At 37.0% G+C, this 17,926-nt stretch overlaps 1 protein-coding gene across 1 annotated transcript in view; it reads left to right on the top strand.

Annotated features, from left to right (window-relative positions):
* Positions 1–17,926, top strand: part of LOC138076172 (phospholipid-transporting ATPase ABCA3-like) — a 215,958-nt gene that overhangs the window by 103,735 nt on the left and 94,297 nt on the right. Inside the window, exons 13-15 of the mRNA XM_068968393.1 lie at positions 5,842–5,940; positions 8,319–8,472; positions 9,852–10,149. Of these exons, the coding sequence (XP_068824494.1) occupies positions 5,842–5,940; positions 8,319–8,472; positions 9,852–10,149 (551 nt within the window). The remainder of the gene's footprint in view (positions 1–5,841; positions 5,941–8,318; positions 8,473–9,851; positions 10,150–17,926) is intronic.

The following is a 17,926-nucleotide window of genomic DNA, read 5'->3' as shown; positions in this document are numbered from 1 at the left end:
GATAAGAGGATTTAGTCCATTGACTTTAAAGTAATTATTGATAGGTATGCAGAGGTTAAAGCGTCTGCCTGCAATGTGGGAGGCCTGGGTTCGATCCCTGGGTCAGGAAGATCTCCTGGAGAAGGAAATGGCAACCCACTCCAGTATTCTTGCCTGGGGAATCCCAGAGACAGAGGAGCCTAGTGGGCTGCTGTCTATGGGGTCACACAGAGTCGGACACGACTGAAGTGACTTAGCAGCAGCAGCGGCAGCAGCATCATGTACTTACAGCCATTTAAATCTTTCTTTTCCAGTTGTTTTTATAGTTTTTCTTTGTTCATATTGTCTTCTTTTTGTTTTTCTCATTTTTGGCTTGATAATTTTCTTCTGTAATATGATTGAGTTTGGTTTTTATGAATCTAATGTATATCATTTATTTGTGGTTGAAATCAATGAAAATCAAGTATGTTGATCTACAAGTGTATCTACTTGCTTTAAAAAGATTGTCATTCAAAATAAAATGCATTCTAAAAGATATATGTTTTTCTACTCCCTTCCTCCAGATTTTATCATTTATGTCCTATTTTCATGTTTGTCTTTTTATTCTTAATTGTAGTTATAATTCATTTAAATTTTTTGAATTTTGTTTTATTTTTTAATCTATACTTTGGTTTACTTTAGTAATCTTCATTCTTTTTATTTGTTTGCCTTTATTATTGTGATTGTTTTTTCCTGTAGATTCTTGTTTATCTTTATTTACAGAAGACTTTTCAATATTTCTTTTATTGTAGGCTTAGTACTGCTGAATTCTTTTAGTTTCTAATTGTCTAAGGAAATTTTTTATCTTTCCTTCTATTCTAAATGATAATCTTTTTGGGTACTTAAGTTGTGAGGTTTTCTCTTTCAGGTCTTTGATTATATCATGCCACTCCCTTCTGGTCTGCAAAGTTTCTGTAGAAATATCAACCAATAGCTTCATGGAGTCTCCCTTGTAGATGATTCTTAATTTTCTCTTGCTGCCTTTAGAATTTTCTCTTTATCTTTTGCTTTTGCCATTTTAAATATGATATTTCTCAATGTAAGTCTTTTGGGGTTCATCTTTTTGCAACACTGTGCATCCTGTACCTGGATGTCTGTTTTCTTACTTAAGTTTGAGAAATTTTTAGCCATAATTTCTTCAAGTACATTTTTAGTACCCATGTCTCTCTTTTCTTCTTCTGGAACTCCTATTATGCACAGGCTGGCATAATTTTTATTATCCCCTAGATATTATATGTTGCTTTAACATTTTTTATTAATCTGTCTTCTGTTCTGATTGGGTGACTTCAATCATTGTCTCTCCTGAATCACATATTCATTCTTCTATGTTATTTTGTGAATATTCATTGCTTCCAGATTGGTTTTTATTTAAGCAGTTGAATTGTCTATTTTTGATTGGTTCACCTTTATATTTTCCAGTTCTTTTTTATAGTGATCTGCATTTGTATCAATAGCTTTTCTTAATTTGGTTAGCATTTTTATTACTTCTTTTTGGTTTTAGTTAACTGGTGAACACTGTTTCATTATTTGTTCTTTCAGGGTATTTCTCATTTTCTTTTTAATTGGGAGTAGTTCCTCTGACTTTATTTTATTTGACTTTCTCTGTCTCTATGAATTTATGAGAAACAGTTACCTACTGTGAACTTGAGGTATTCTTGCCAGGAAAATCCCATAGACAGAGGAGTCAGGTGGGCCATGATCCATGGGGTCACAAAGAGCTGGATACAATGGAAGCAACTGAGAATAGCACATACAGCACACTTTCAACTTCAAGGGTTGTTCTTATATGGGAGTATACTTGTGCAAACTGTGTGGCCAATATTTTTGTGTTAGTACTGGTTTTGGTATGGACACTGAGCCCAGTGTGCTGGCATTTATCTCCTTGATACGGGGTGTTGTTGGTGTCGGGAGATTTAAAGTCTGTGCAAGATGTAAGGTGGGGTTTCCTCTTTGCTCTGTGACTATTGCTACCCTATCAGGGGCAGAGTCTGCCCCTCAGTTGTTTTTGTATTTGAAGTCCTGAGTGTCAGGTTTGATATGGCTCCATTGCCCTTGAGTGTGAGCTCTGCCCTAAATAAGGTGGTTGTTGAAGCATGTGAAGCCCATGAAATCACAAAGGCTCTATGTGATGCCTATCCATTCCTCTGTTGTGTTCATCTCAGATCTAGTACAAGGCTGTGACTGGGTGTTGGGACACTGTGGCTGTATGAATTGAGGTGGCTGTGCTTTCACCTGATCCGGACTGCCTCTGTGGCATACTTTTCTCAGGACCTCTCTGCCCCACATCTCATGCTAAGCTGAACTGGAGTGCCCTCACTGGGAGACAAACTACTATGTACTCCTATGCAATGACAATGTTTATTGCCATTTCACTTGATTCACACCCCCAGGCTTTCTGGGCTGTCTCTGCAGAGCTATATTAATTCCTCTCCCAGAGTCTGTTTGCCTGAGATTTAGCACTTATCACTGCAAGCTCCTGTGGAACTGCCCTCTGTGCACATTGACAATATCCCCCATTGCCACATCTGCTGACAAAGGCCTCCACAACTTGGCCTGTTTCACACCAAGCACCCTGGTCAGTTTCTGCAGAGCTAGACTGGGTCTCTGCACAGAACTTGAACAAGGCTGTGGTGTGGAATGAGCAGGGTCAATTGTTTCTCCCTTAAAATTGTAAAGTGCAATGAGGCAGCAGCCTCCAGTGCAAGGCTGTTTCTGCCTTGATTGTCAGTAAGCCAACATGTATACACTCTTAGGGAGCTAGGCATCTCTAGCCCATCTATCTCTCTTAGCAGTTTTCCCAGCTGGTAAGGGGGCCCATTTCCTCCACAGGATTGATATGCCCAGACTCTTTACTCCTCAGGGAAAGGGTCTGGCTGTGTTGATTTTCTTCTTATAGATTGCTCCCAGGGGCAAAGACCCTGACTTAATGCCTTTTCTCCATCCTACCTGGTTACATGGAGATCTTTCTTGCAGCTTTAGTTGCAAACATTGGTTGACTGGAGTTCTGCCAGTTTCTAGTTAGTTTTTGTGAGAATTGTTTCACATGTATGTATATTTTTGATGTGTTTCTGGGGAAATGTGAGTGCTACATCCTCCTACCCTGCCATCTTGATATCCCAATTGAATTTTGTTGTTGTTGTTCAGTTGTTAAGTTGTGTCTGACTCTGCAACCCCACGGACTGTAGCACACCAACCTCCTCTGTCCTGCACTATTTCCTGGAGTTTGCTCAAATTCTTGTCCATTCACTTGGTGATGCTATCTAACCATCCCATCCTCTGCTTCCCCTTCTCCTTTTGCCTTCAATCTTTTCCACCATCAGGGTCTTTTCCAATGAGTTGGCACTTCACATCAAGTAGCCAAAATATTGGAGCTTCAAACATTTTAATTTACTACATTTTAAATCATAAAAAGGACAATGCTAATAATAATGCTTGACTGATTCATTATAAATTTTCGTTTTCTTCTTCAGACTTATGGGGGCTTGAGTCTGCTATTATATCTATGTGACTGCTACTGCTAAGTCAGTTCAGTCGTGTCCGACTGTGCAATCCCATAAACAGCAGCCCACCAGGCTCCCCCGTCCCTGGGATTCTCCAGGCAAGAACACTGGAGTGGGTTGCCATTTCCTTCTCCAGTGCATGAAAGTGAAAAGTGAAAATGAAGGCGCTCAGTCATGTCTGACTCTTGGCGACCCCATGGACTGCAGCCTACCAGGCTCCTCCACCCATGGGGTTTTCCAGGCAAGAGTACTGGAGTTGGGTGCCATTGCCTTCTCCAATATCTGTGTGAACAAATGTACAAAGACCACAAAACTGTTCTCACAATCTTTCTCTATATAATTGCTTTTAAGAGTTGCATTTACTATGTATTGCTTAAGATTTTGCTGTGTAGGAAAAAAGCACAGAGATTTCTCAAAAAGTGAAAAATAAAACTACCACTCATGATCCAGCAATCTCATTTCTGGGTATTTATCAAAAGAATTGAAATCAGGATCTCAGAGGAACACCTGTACTCCCAAGCTCATTGCAGCATTATTCACAATAGGCAAGATATGAAAACATCCTAAATGTCCACCTACAAATGAATAAAGAGAAAATAAATGTATATACAATGGAATATAATTCAACTTTAAAAAAGAAGTAAATCCTGTTTTTTGTGACAGCATGAATGGATGGACCTAGAGGACACTATGCTAAGTAATATAAAACAGACACACAAAAACAAACACTGTATGATCTCACCTGTATCATGGAATCTAAAATGGTCAAATTCATAATAGCAGAGAGTAGAATTGTGGTTGCTAGAGCTGATGAATGAAGGAGGGGGAAACAGGGAGTTGATGTTCAGTTTATTCAAAATTTCAGTTTATGAAAGATAAATAAGTTTTGGAGCTCAATTATACACCATAGTGCCTACATATAACAATATTGCATACTTAATATTTATTGACTATGCCAAAGCCTTTGACTGTGTGGATCACAATAAAGTGTGGAAAATTCTGAAAGAGATGGGAATACCAGACCACCTGACCTGCCTCTTGAGAAACCTGTATGCAAGTCAGGAAGCAACAGTTAGAACTGGACATGGAACAACAGAGTAGTTCCAGATAGGGAAAGAAGTATGTTAAGGCTGTATATTGTCACTCTGCTTATTTAACTTATATGCAGAGTACATAATAAGAAATGCTGGCCTGGAAGAAGCTCAAGCTGGAATCAAAATTGCCAGGAGAAATATCAATAACCTCAGATATGCAGATGACACCACCCTTATGGCAGAAAGTGAAGAGGAACTCAAAAGCCTCTTGATGAAAGTGAAAGAGGAGAGTGAAAATGTTGGCTTAAAGCTCAACATTCAGAAAATGAAGATCATGGCATCTGGTCCCATCACTTGATGGCAAATAGATGGGGAAACAGTGTCAGACTTTAATTTGGGGGGCTCCAAAATCACTGCAGATGGTGATTGAAGCCATGAAATTAAAAGATGCTTACTCCTGGGAAGAAAAGTTATGACCAACCTAGACAGCATATTCAAAAGCAGAGACATTAGTTTGCCAACAAAGGTCTGTCTAGTCAAGGCTATGGTTTTTCCAGTGGTCAGGTATGGATCTGAGAGTTGGACTGTGAAGAAAGCTGAGTGCCAAAGAATTGATGCTTTTGAACTGTGATGTTGGAGAAAACTCTTGAGAGTCTCTTGGACTGCAAGGAGATCCAACCAGTCCATTCTGAAGGGGAGCAGCCCTGGGATTTCTTTGGAAGGAATGATGCTAAAGCTGAAGCTCCAGTAGTTTGGCCACCTCATGTGAAGAGTTGACTCATTGGAAAAGACTCTGATGCTGGGAGGGATTGAGGGCAGGAGGAGAAGGGGACGACAGAGGATGAGATGGCTGGATGGCATCACGGACTCGATGGATGTGAGTCTGGGCGAACTCCGGGAGTTGGTGATGGACAGGGAGGCCTGGTGTGCTGCAATTCATGGGGTCGCAAAGAGTCAGACACAATTGAGTGAGTGAACTGAACTGAACTGAATATTTACACTAAGAGAATGGATCTCAGATTATGTGTTTTTACCATAAAAACAAAAAATAATAAAAAGGATGAGAGGAAATTATGGGAGGTGATGGGTATGTCTATAGCTTTGGTGGTGATAGTCATACATGTATATTCCAGGAATATTCCACATTCCTGATTTATCACCTACCATGGAAACTATGATCAGCATTGCAGCGAAGGATAAACTACATTTTCCCCCACTGTTGAAGGCAACAAAAATATTAATGCAAAAATCACCTTCCGAGTACTAGCTGCTTCACCTTCTTCTCCTAGGTTTAAAGATCTATTTACTGAAATGGAAGACAGACAGGAAGAGTTGGGTATTGCTAGCTTTGGTATCTCCATCACTACAATGGAAGAGGTTTTCATTAGGTAAGTAATGATGCATTGGAGCAAGAGAGTAGAAAAAAAATTTATTTTCCTTAAAATCAGATTTCATTTTGAAAGCAAGACCCATCATGTGTGGAGCTAGAATAATTGAAGTAGTAATGGATTGTTAGCTATGATTATCTTCTATGAATCACAAACATATCAGTTTATGTACATTGCTTGCCTTATGTGCTAAGGCTGCTGTGACTCATGGAACTAGAGTGAGAATATCAGTTCAGAGAGTTAGGAAGCAGGATACTCAATGAAAAAAAATGAGACTATGAAACTGCACAAAAAACTAAATCCAGGTACTGAATACCTAGAGCAGAGGAATATTTCATAAGATTATTTGAAACTTTGGGATTACAATTGAATGTCTGTGTATTTTGTGGGTAGAATTGTTAGTACTGGCCTAGAGCAAAGAGAGAAGACAGAAGAAGCAAGAACTGCAATCTCATAGCTTCCGGAATGAAAACCACAATCACAGAAAACTAATGAAAATGACCATATGGATTTTTTCTCATAGGGGACTGAAATGTAAAAGCAGGAATTCACGAAGTACCTGGAGTAACAGGCAAGTTTGGCTTTGGAGTACAAAATGAAGAAGGACAAAGGCTAACAGAAATTTGCCAAAAGAACAAACTGGCCACAGCAAACACTCTCTTCCAACAACACAAGAGATGACTCCACACATGGATATCACTAGATAGTTAATATTGAAATTAGATGGATTATCTAGGTTGCAGCAGAAGATGGAGAAATTATATACAGGCAGAAAAATAAGACTGGGAGCTGACTATGGCTCAGATCATTATTGCAAAATTCAAGCTTAAATTGAAGAAAGTAAGGAAGAACAAAGACTATTCAGGTATGATCTAAATCAAATCACTTATGATTACAGTGAAGGTGACAAATAGATTCAAGGGATTAGATCTGGTAGGCAGAGTACCTGAAGAACAATGGACGGAGGTTTGTGACATTGTACAGGAGGAGGTGACCAAAACCATCCCAAAGGAAAAAAAATGCAAGAAGACAAGTGGTTTTCTAAGGAGGGCTTATAAATAGCTGAGAAAAGGATAGAAATGAAAGACAAAGGAGAAAGGGAAAGACACCTAACTGAATGCAGTATTCCAAAGAATTGCAAGGAGAGATAAGAAAGCCTTTCTTAAATGAACATTGCAAAGATAGAGAGGAAAACAATAGAATGGGAAAGACTAGAGATCTCTTCAGAAAATTAGAGATACCAAGGGGAAAATTTCATGCAAAAATGGTCACAATAAAAGACAGAAACTAACAGAAGCAGAACAGATTAAGAAGAGGTGGCAAGAATACACAGTAAATATACAAAAAAGGTCTTAATGACTTGAATAACCATTTTGGTGTGGTCACTCACCTAGAGTCAGACATCCCAGAGTGTGAAGTAAAGTTGACCTTAGGAAACATTACCTCGAACAAAGCTAGTGGACTTGATGGAAAATCCTAAAATATGGTGCTGTTAATAGTGCTGGACTCAATATGCCAGCAAATCTGGAAAACTCAGCAGTTGCCACAGGACTGAAAAAGTCAGTTTTCATTCCAATCCCAAAGGAAGGCAATGCCACAGAATGCTCAAACTATCACACAATTGCACTCGTCTCACACGCTAGCAAAGTAATGCTCAAAATTCTCCAAGTCAGACTTTAACAGTATGTGAATCATGAACTTCCAGATGTTCAAGCTGGATTTACAAAAGGCAGAGGAACCAGAGATCAAATTGCCAATGTCCATTGGATCATAGAAAAAACAAGAGAGCTCCAGAGAAACATCTACTTCTGCTTTATTGACTATGCCAAAACCTTTGACTGTGTGGATTACAACAAACTATGGAAAATTCTTAAAGAGATGGGAATACCAGACCACCTTACTTGTCTCCTGAGAAACCTGTATGCAAGTCAAGAAGCAACAGTTAGAACAAGTCATGGAAAAACAGGCTGGTTTCAAATTGGGAAAGGAGTACATCAAGGCTGTATATTGTCACTCTACTTACATAACTTATATGCAGAGTACATGATGCAAAATGCTGGGCTGGATGAAGCACAAGCTGGAATCAAGATTTCCAGGAGAAATATCAATAACATCAGATATGCAGATGACACCACCCTTATGGCAGAAAGTGAAGAAGAACTAAAGAGCCTCTTTAGTTTAATTTTTCTGAAATAAGCTTAGAAGCATTATGAAAATAAAACTGCTATATATTATCAATATCAATTTTTACAGATTTAACAACTTCTAGCCAGTGATTTTTTTTTAATTTTTGACTAATTTTTGAAAATTTTATGATGAACTATGTATTTAGAAACCACTATTCTGGTTAAAATAATTTTCTTTTTCTATGTGTGTAGGGTCAGTCAATCGAATAATCCGATTTTGCAGACCCTAAAAAGTGAAGATGAACGTGAAGACATAAATCAGAATATGAATGTCCCTAGAAATTTTGAGAGATCACATTTTCCCTCCAACTTGAATGAGCACTCTAATATTACATTTAATACTGGGGTGAGCAACTTCACTAAGAATATAATTTTGTATATATTTGTATGGGATAAAAGTTATAATATTTCATTTTAATATTGAATTAAAAGTAGAGTTTGAGTTCTTAGCCAAAGAAATTCAGGTAAGGAGTAGTACGTAAAACAATTCAGTTAGTTTTTTAATTCGAAAGTAAAATATGATAGTAGGAATTAGATTTTTACTCTTCCCATTATTATTCCTCAGAGTCACTTGTCACAATTTTGAACTGTTAGTCCACTCAGAGTTGATAAAGTTTCTTATAAAACATCACTATTCATGTACATAAAACTATTTAAATTTATGAATTGAAATGAATTGATATTTCCTAGTGAACTATTTACTCCCAATTCAGTATCTTTCTTCATTACCATGGGAAATTTCATTGGACTGACAAGCATTTCTTTCCTTGTTCTCTTAACTAAATACTCCCTATAGTGTTCCCCCCAAACGCTAGGGATTCTGATGTGGATGATATATTACTCAGAGTTGCCCATAAGCATACTTTCACTGAGAGGGCTGATGAGCCAGTTGTGAAGCAGAGTTGACATTGTACAACTAATGTGTGGAATTTTGAACCAGAGAGAACTGGAATTCCTGCTCTATTCACTAGCTATTTGACTTTAAACAATTTATTTAACATATTTATGCTTTAATTTAATTCTCTGTGAGACATTTTAATGAGTTAACACCAAGTAAAATATGACCTTTGGAATGTTTGCCATGAATTGGATACTTTAAAATATAATTTTCCTCTTCTCCCTGCTTGCACATTTCTGCTATATCACGCTTCCTTATTTCCCCCTTCTTATAAAGATGCAGACAATGAAAGATTTGCAGAATAGTGTAGAAAAATTAATTGTATTACTATATTCTGTCATCCAAAAACATATCTAATAATCCATCTTTTAAAAGTCAGAAAACAATGTGAAAAAGAATCCTCCTAAACTTTACCTTATTTCCAGTCAGTGACAACATCTAAATGCTAGTTGTTTCATTCAGAAAATACTGATTGATGGGACTTCTCTGGTGGTCAGTGGCTAAGAATTTGGAAATATTACAATTTAATATTGGCTAAGAAAGATAGATGTGATGTTGCTCTGGTCAGAGACACTATGAATGTGTTAGTGATCCTTTTGAGGTTTTCAGTGTAATTAGATGGAAGCATTAATCCTTGCATTCAACACATTATACAAATAAGAAGTCTTGTTTGTCACCTAGTCTGTGAACTATGGTTATGTCCTTTCTGTTCAAGGGTATATTTATAAACTTGCATACATCCTCTATCATAAGATTTAAAATATTAATGAATTTCATTAAATATTGTGACCATTGTGATGCTGTAATGCCATCTTCTGTCTTGTCAGTGGACTCTTTACAGTCAGCAGTTCTTTGCCATGTTCATGAAAAGAGCAATGTTCTCTTGGCGCAACTGGAATTTGATCTTGCTGCAGATACTAGCACTTCTGGGTATTTTTTATTTTTTGATGAGTGATGTGGAGTTTTCAAGAGGTGAAGAACTTGAGAGAGAAATGGATTTGAAACAGTATGGTGAAACAATTGTGCCCTTCTCAATTTCTGGAAATTCTGAGTTTACTATGAATTTTGTAAAAAATCTTGAGATCTTGCTAAAGGCTAAGAAACAGAAACTTCATGAAGTAAAAGGTAAGCCTCCTTCAAAAAAAAAAAAAAATGACTGCTAGTAGGTAAAGACCTGTTGTGTTTTTCCAAAAAAGGTCTTAACTGGAATATTTAGTTACTTGTTATTTTTATTTTTATTTTTTGTAATCTCATAAAGACAACTAAACCAGATGCAAGAACAATCAGTTGAAATTACTGGCTACAAAAGTTAATTATTAATGGAGGTGCTGGAGTATGGGTCATCTACCAGCCATTTCCTACACCTTCCAAGTGAAAGTGAGTGACAGTCGCTCAGTCGTGTCCGACTCTTTGTGACCCTATGGACTATACAGTCCATGGAATTCTCTAGGCCAGAATACTGGAGTGGATAGCCTTTCCCTTCTCCAGGGGATCTTCCCAACCCAGGGATCAAACCCAGGTCTCCTGCATTGCAGGCAGATTCTTTACTAACTGAGCTATCAAGGAAGCCCTCACCTTCTAAGGAATGGACTCAAGTACCAGAATATTTTCTTTTGTGAAATGTAGCACAGAATTTCACATAAAACCAGTCTTACAGTGTGGTATGATGGTCCTAAATCCTGAAAGACTCCTCATAAGTTATGTATCTAGATTGGCCGTATCTAAAAACGGGTAAACAAGTATGGCTGAAAGCTTTATGGGCAGGCTACTCAGAACTTATTTACTTGTAAAGTAGTAATAGTAACCGATTATATGTACTGAACAAGTACTTTTGGCAAGAACTTTTCTAAGTATTTGCATTGTCTATTTCTATAACAATAATATTTCCTAAAGTTGGGGACACTAAGGTTTGGAGATGTTAAGTGAGCCACCCCAATTCATGCATCTAGTATGTATTAGAGCAGGGATTAGATTGTAAGAGATTATAATATTAACTCACACTACACTAGATCATTCCAGTAAGAGGCAAGTCTGTCCTTTTACAAGACTGACCATTTCCTCCCAGGTAATTCATTTGTATTTCCTTCAGCTGCTATCTGGTTAACAGTGTTACTTCATGTTAACATATTACGTATGCAGTTTAGCAGGTTTATCTTTTAGGTTCTGTTGTGAGAGGTGAAAGTGCATTCAGAGATGTTGGTTAATTCTACCATTATCTTGATTGTATGTTGATAAACATTATAGGTTGGGTGGCATAAAGCCTGTCAGTAAATCATACATTTTTTTCTCCTCCATTACTGGATGACTAAATGAACACTTATTAATCAAAAATGACACAGTTGTTTAGAAGAGGGAAGAGAGAGAGAAAATGAATTTGCCCGATTCAAAATGTTATTCTTTTTCACTATGTTATATTGTTGATACAAAAATTAAAAGACTATATTTCAGAGATATATTAATAATAAGGATCAAATTAAATCTTCCTTCTTGTTAGTCCTTTTACCATCTTTCTCTGCTGTGGTTAGTCACTCAGTCATGTCCAACTCTTTGTGACCCCATGGACTGTAGCCCACCATGCTCCTCTGTCCATGGGGATTCTCCAGGAAAGAATACTGAAGTGAGTTGCCATGCCCTTCTCCAGGGGCTCTTCCCAACCCAGGGATTGAACCCAAGTCTCCCATACTGCAGGCAGATTCTTTACTGCCTGAGCCACTGGAGAAGCTCTAGCATCTTGCTGTTGTCTTAATTAAAAATTATTCGAGTAGCTCTTGAGAAAATTAGTAGGCTAAGAAGCCTCAAATTCTTGTTCTACATACACAAAAATAAACTCAAAATGGATTAAAGATAAGACAAGAAACTATAAAACTCCTAGAGAAGAACATAGGCAAAACACTCTCCAACATAAATCGCAGCAGGATCCTCTATGATCCACCTCCCAGAATATTGGAAATAAAAGCAAAAATAAACAAATGGGACCTAATTAAAATCAAAAGCTTCTGCACAACAAAGGAAACTATAAGCAAGGTGAAAAGACAGCCTTCAGAATGGGAGAAAATAATAGCAAATGAAGCAACTGACAAACAACTAATCTCAAAAATTTACAAGCAACTCCTGTAGCTCAATTCCAGAAAAATAAACAACTCAATCAAAAAAGTGGGCCAAAGAACTAAACAGACATTTCTCCAAAGAAGACATATGGATGGCTAACAAACACATGGAAAGATGCTCAACATCACTCATTATCAGAGAAATGTGAATCAAAACCACAATGAAGTACCATTTTACGCCAGTAAGAATGGCTGCTATCCAAAAGTCTACAAGCAATAAATGCTGAAGAGGGTGTGGAGTAAAGGGAACAAACACTCTTACACTGTTGGTGGGAATGCAAACTAGTACAGCCACTATGGAGAACAGTCTGTAGGTTCCTTAAAAAACTGGAAATAGAACTGCCTTATGACCCAGCAATCCCACTGCTGGGCATACACACCGAGGAAACCAAAATTGAAAGAGACACGTGTACCCCAATGTTCATCGCAGCACTGTTTATAATAGCCAGGACATGGAAGCAACCTAGATGTCCATCAGCAGATGAATGGATAAGAAAGCTGTGGCACATATACACAATGGAGTATTACTCAGCCATTAAAAAGAATACATTTGAATCAGTTCTTATGAGGTGGATGAAACTGGAGCTGATTATACAGAGTGAAGTAAGCCAGAAAGAAAAACACCAATACAGTATACTAATGCATACATATGGAATCTAGAAAGATGGTAACAATAACCCTGTATGTGAGGCAGCAAAAGAGACATAGATGTACAGAACAGTCTTTTGGACTCTATGGGAGAGGGAGAGGGTGGGATGATTTGGGAGAAGGGCATTGAAACATGTATAATATCATATATGAAATGAATTTCCAGTCCAGGTTTGATGTATGATACAGGATGCTCGGGGCTGGTGCACTGGGATGACTCAGAGGGATGGTACGCGGAGGGAGGTGGGAGGGGGGTTCAGGATGGGGAACACGTGTACACCCATGGCGGATTCATGTTGATGTATGGCAAAACCAGTACAATATTGTAAAGTAATTAGCTTCCAATTAAAATAAATAAATTTATATATTTTTAAAAATTCTTGTCCTATAGAAATAGCTAGTAAACACACACACACAGAGTTTAGCTAAAATAGCTTCTTATAGAAACTGGTGAAGTGTCTGCAACAATCAAGTGAATGCCCAGTCAAAAAAGCTACATGCAAACTGTAAGGGTATCTGTGGTGTTTTTGCTTATCTTTACACCATCACCCTCTCTGGGACAGTACACTGAGTTGGTAGAAAGCTATGCATTTACTGGTTGCTCTTTTGGGGTGAAAAGAGTAGAATTTTTTCAACATTCAGGCCAAGTTGAGAACTGTGCAAAGAACTAAATTTGTTTTACTTGACTCAGAGCTCAAATGAGAACAGTGCCATAGTTTGGATATTATATTAAAGTTGCTGAAATCAGTGATAGATGCCAGGGTATGAAAACTACAAGGGGGACTGCAGACATGCAGGCACCAGGGACAAGACATTATGGGTATCACAATACAGTAGAACATCTAGGGTCCCAAAAGGGAACAAAGGTAAAATTCATAGGGATATTAATACATTTAAAAGCAGCCATATATAGTGAAGAGATGAAGGAAAAACATATACATAAGCCCAGAGGATATATATGCCCAGAAATGTTCTGAGAAAAATTAAACCTTTATGCCTGACAGATTAGTAAATTCTCTCTCTGCTGAGATACAATCTGCAAAGACTAGGATAGCAACTTTTTTCAAATCCCAGATGTCAAAAAAAAAAAAAATCACATGCTATACAAATAAACAGAAACATGCTCCATTCAACCAACTCTAGAAAACACAAGCTTTGGATTTATGGGACAAAGACTTTAACTCTCTTAAATGTGTTCACTAAGTTAAAGGAAACATGAGCAAAATACTGAAGTCAAGAAAGCCATATATGGTAAGAATATCAACAAAGACAAATTTTTAAAAGAACCAAACAAAAATTCTGAAGCTAAAAAATACAAAACTGAATTGAAAACTTCACCATAGGAATTCATCAGCAGACTTGAGCAGGAAAATGAACAGTCAGCAAATGTGAAGACATAATACTTGAAGCTATTGAATCTGAGGAGCAGAAAAAGGGGCGGGGGGAACGGAGAAAACTGAACAAAATCTAATGAAATTATCATACAATATAAAACAGACCAAGCTACACATTCTGAAAATTCTAGAAGGCAAAAAAAGAAAGGGACAGAGAACTTACTTGAAAAAGCAAAGCTGAAAATTTTCCAAATTTGAGAAAGATTGGATATGCTAATACAAGAAGCTCAATAGACTCCTTGTAGGACAACCAGAGAGAGATCCACTGTTGAAAGACAAAGAATCTTGAAAGCAACAAGAGAAAAACAATCATGTACAAGAGATCCTTAATGAGATTATCAGAAATTTTCTCAGTTAAAACCTTGTGGGTCAGAAGGCATTGGGATGATATATTTAATGAAAGCTAAAAAAAATGGTGAACCAAGAAGTCTATATTTAGCAAAACTGCACTTCAAAAATTGAGATATTCAGAGATAAAAACTGAGGGAGTTCATTATGAAATCTACCCTAAAAGAAAATTTAAAGATTCTTCTTCAAAGCAATATGAAAGGACAATGGACAGTAACTCAAAGCCATATGAAAATAAAAATTCTAGAGTAAAGCTAAATACATGGATAAAAGTAAAAACCAATATTATTACAATTTTGGTTTATAATCCTACTTTTTTACAGGATTTGAAAGACAAAAGAATAAAAAGTAACTGTAAATCACTAAAATCTGGTGTTAAAGGTAAAGTTCAATGCTGCAAAGAATAATATTGCGTAGGAATCTGGAATGCTAGGTCCATGAATCAAGGTAAACTGAATGTTGTCAAGCAGGAGATGGCAAAAGTGAACATCAACATCTTAGGAATCAGTGAACTAAAATGGACGTGAATGGGTAAATTTAATTCAGTTGACTGTTATATCTACTACTGTGAGCAAGAAGCCCTAAGAAATGGAGGAGCCCTCATAGCCAACAGAAGAGTCCAAAATGCAGTACTTCGGTGCAATCTCAAAGACATCAGAATGATCTTGGTTTCGTTTCCAAGACAAACCATTCAATATCACAGTAATCCAAATATATGCCCGAACAACTAATGTCAAAGAAGCTAAGGTCGAATGATTCTATGAAGAACTAAAAGACCTTCTAGAATTAACACCAAAAAGGATTCCTTTTCATCATAGGGGATTGGGAAGCAAAATGAAGAAGTTAAGAGATAACGGGGGTGACAGGTAAGTTTGGCCTTGGAATACAAAATGAGGTAGAGCAAAGTCTGACAGAATTTTGTGAAGAGAAATGCACTGGTCGTAGCAAGCACTCTCTTTCAACAAAACAAGAGACAACTCTATATACGGACATCACCGGATGGTCAATACTGAGGTTAGACTGATTATATTCTTTGCAGCTGAAGATGGAGAAGCTCTATGCGGTCAGCAAAAACAAGACCTGGAGGTGACTGTGGCTCAGATCATCAGCTACTTATTGAAAAATTTAGACTTAAATTGAAGAAAGTAGGGAAAACCACTAGTGCATTCAGGTATGACCTAAATCAGATCCCTGTGGTTATACAGTAAGATAATGAATACATTCAACAAATTAGAAATGGTAGACAGAGTACCTTAAGAACTATTGTTGAAGGTTTGTAACACTATACAGGAGCTGGTGACACCATCAAGGAAAAAAAATTCAGCAAGGCACAATGGTTGTCTGACGAGGCCTTACAAACAGCTTAGAAAAGAAGAGAAGTGAAGCAAAGGAGAAAAGGAAAGATATGCCCAACTGAATGCAGAGTTCCAGAGGATAGCAAAAAGAGATAAGAAAGCCTTCTTAAGTGAACAATGCAAAGAAATAGAGGAAAGCAATAGAATGGGAAGGACTAGAGATCTCTTTAAGTAAATTGGAGATATCACTGGAGCATTTCATGCAAAGATGAACACAATAAAAGACAGAAATAGCAAGGACCTAAGAGAAGCAGAAGACATTAAGAAAAAGTGAGAAGAATACACAGAACTATTTAAAAAGGTGGGTGGGGGGAGTTCTTAATAACCTGGATAACCATGATGGCTCACTAACCTAGAGCCAGACATCCTGGAGTGTGAAGTCAAGTGGACCTTAGGAAGCATCACTATGAACAAAGCTAGTGGAGGTGATGGAATTCTAGCTGAGCTATTTAAAATCCTAAAAGATGATGGTGTCAAAGTGTTGCACTCAATATGTCAGAAAATTTGGAAAACTCAGCAATGGCCAAAGGACTGGGAAAGTTCAGTTTTCATTCCAATCCCGAAGAAAGGCAATGTCAAAGAATATTCAAACTACCATACAATTGTGCTCATTTCACACACTATAAACTAATGCTCAAAATCCTTCAAGCTGGGTTTTAACAGTACGTGAACCAAGAAATTCCAGATGTACAAGCTGGATTTAGAAAAGGCAAGGGAACCAAAGATCAAATTGCCAACATCCATTTCATGATAGGAAAAGCAAGGTAATTCCAAAAAGCATCTACTTCTGCTTCATTGACTACACTAAGCCTTTGTGTGGATCATAATAAAATATGAAAAATTCTAAAAAAGATAGGAATACCATACCACTTTACCTGTCTCTTGAGAAACCTGTATGCAGAAAAGAAGCAACAATTAGAACCAGACATGAAACAATACACTGATTCAAATTTAGAAAAGGTATACATCAAGGCTGTATATTGTTACCCTACTTATTTAACTTATATGCAGAGTGCATTGTGCAAAATGCTAAACTTTATTCCACAAGCTGGAATCAAGATTACTGGGAGAAATATCAACAACCTCAGACATGCATATGATACCACTCTAGTTGCAGAAAGTTAAGAATAACTAATAAGGGTGAAAGAGGAGAGTGAAAAAACTGGCTTAAAATTAAGCATTTGACTAAAATGGTGGCATTCCTGTCCCATCACATTATGGCAAATAGAGGGAGAAAAAGTGGAAGCAGTGGCAGATTTTAATTTATTGGGCAAGGACACACATATGTTGTTAAGTGAGAGGATAAGAAAGCATACTCCATGCAAATAGTAAGCAAAAGAGAGCAGAATGAACTATACCAATATCAGGCAAAGTAGACTCTAAACCAAAAGGTGTTATAAGACTAAGACACAAACAGGATGTAATCTAAAAGGGTATCTATAGCAATTATAAACATAGCACCAAATATCCTAAATATGTGAGGTAAACATTGACACAATGGAGCAATAAACACTATACAATAATAATCAGAAACTTCAGTATCATATTTTTAAACAGTAAATAGAACAGTAAGACAGAAGATCCACAAGGACAGAGAGACCATGAACAATGTCATAAATCAACTAGACTTAACAGACAGAAAAGGACACCTCCCTCAACAAACAGCAGAATACACGTTTTTCTTGCATGCACAAGAAAGATTCCTTAGGATAGATCACATGCTAGGCCACAGAATAAATCTTAATAAACTTAAAAAATGGAAATCCTACAAAGTGTACTTTCTGATCATAACTGAATGAAACTAGATAAGAATAACAAGAAAACTGGAAAATAACAAATGTGGAAATGCAAAAAACAATGTTCAACTATCATTAGGTCAAATAAGAAATAACAAGAGAAATTAGAAAATATTAATACTTTGAGACAAATGAAAATGAAAATATATCATATTAAGGAATGTAGCAAAAGCAGTGTGTGATGCTTATGTTAATTAAAATAAATAAATTTAAATTTAAAAAATAAAATAAAAGAAGAAAACTGACAACCTAGA

The sequence above is a fragment of the Capricornis sumatraensis genome, chromosome 3, assembly GCF_032405125.1.
Source record: "Capricornis sumatraensis isolate serow.1 chromosome 3, serow.2, whole genome shotgun sequence".
Classification (NCBI taxonomy): Eukaryota; Metazoa; Chordata; class Mammalia; order Artiodactyla; family Bovidae; genus Capricornis; species Capricornis sumatraensis.
The sequence above is the reverse complement of the archived record's forward strand: the minus strand, read 5'-3'. Positions and strand labels throughout refer to the sequence as shown.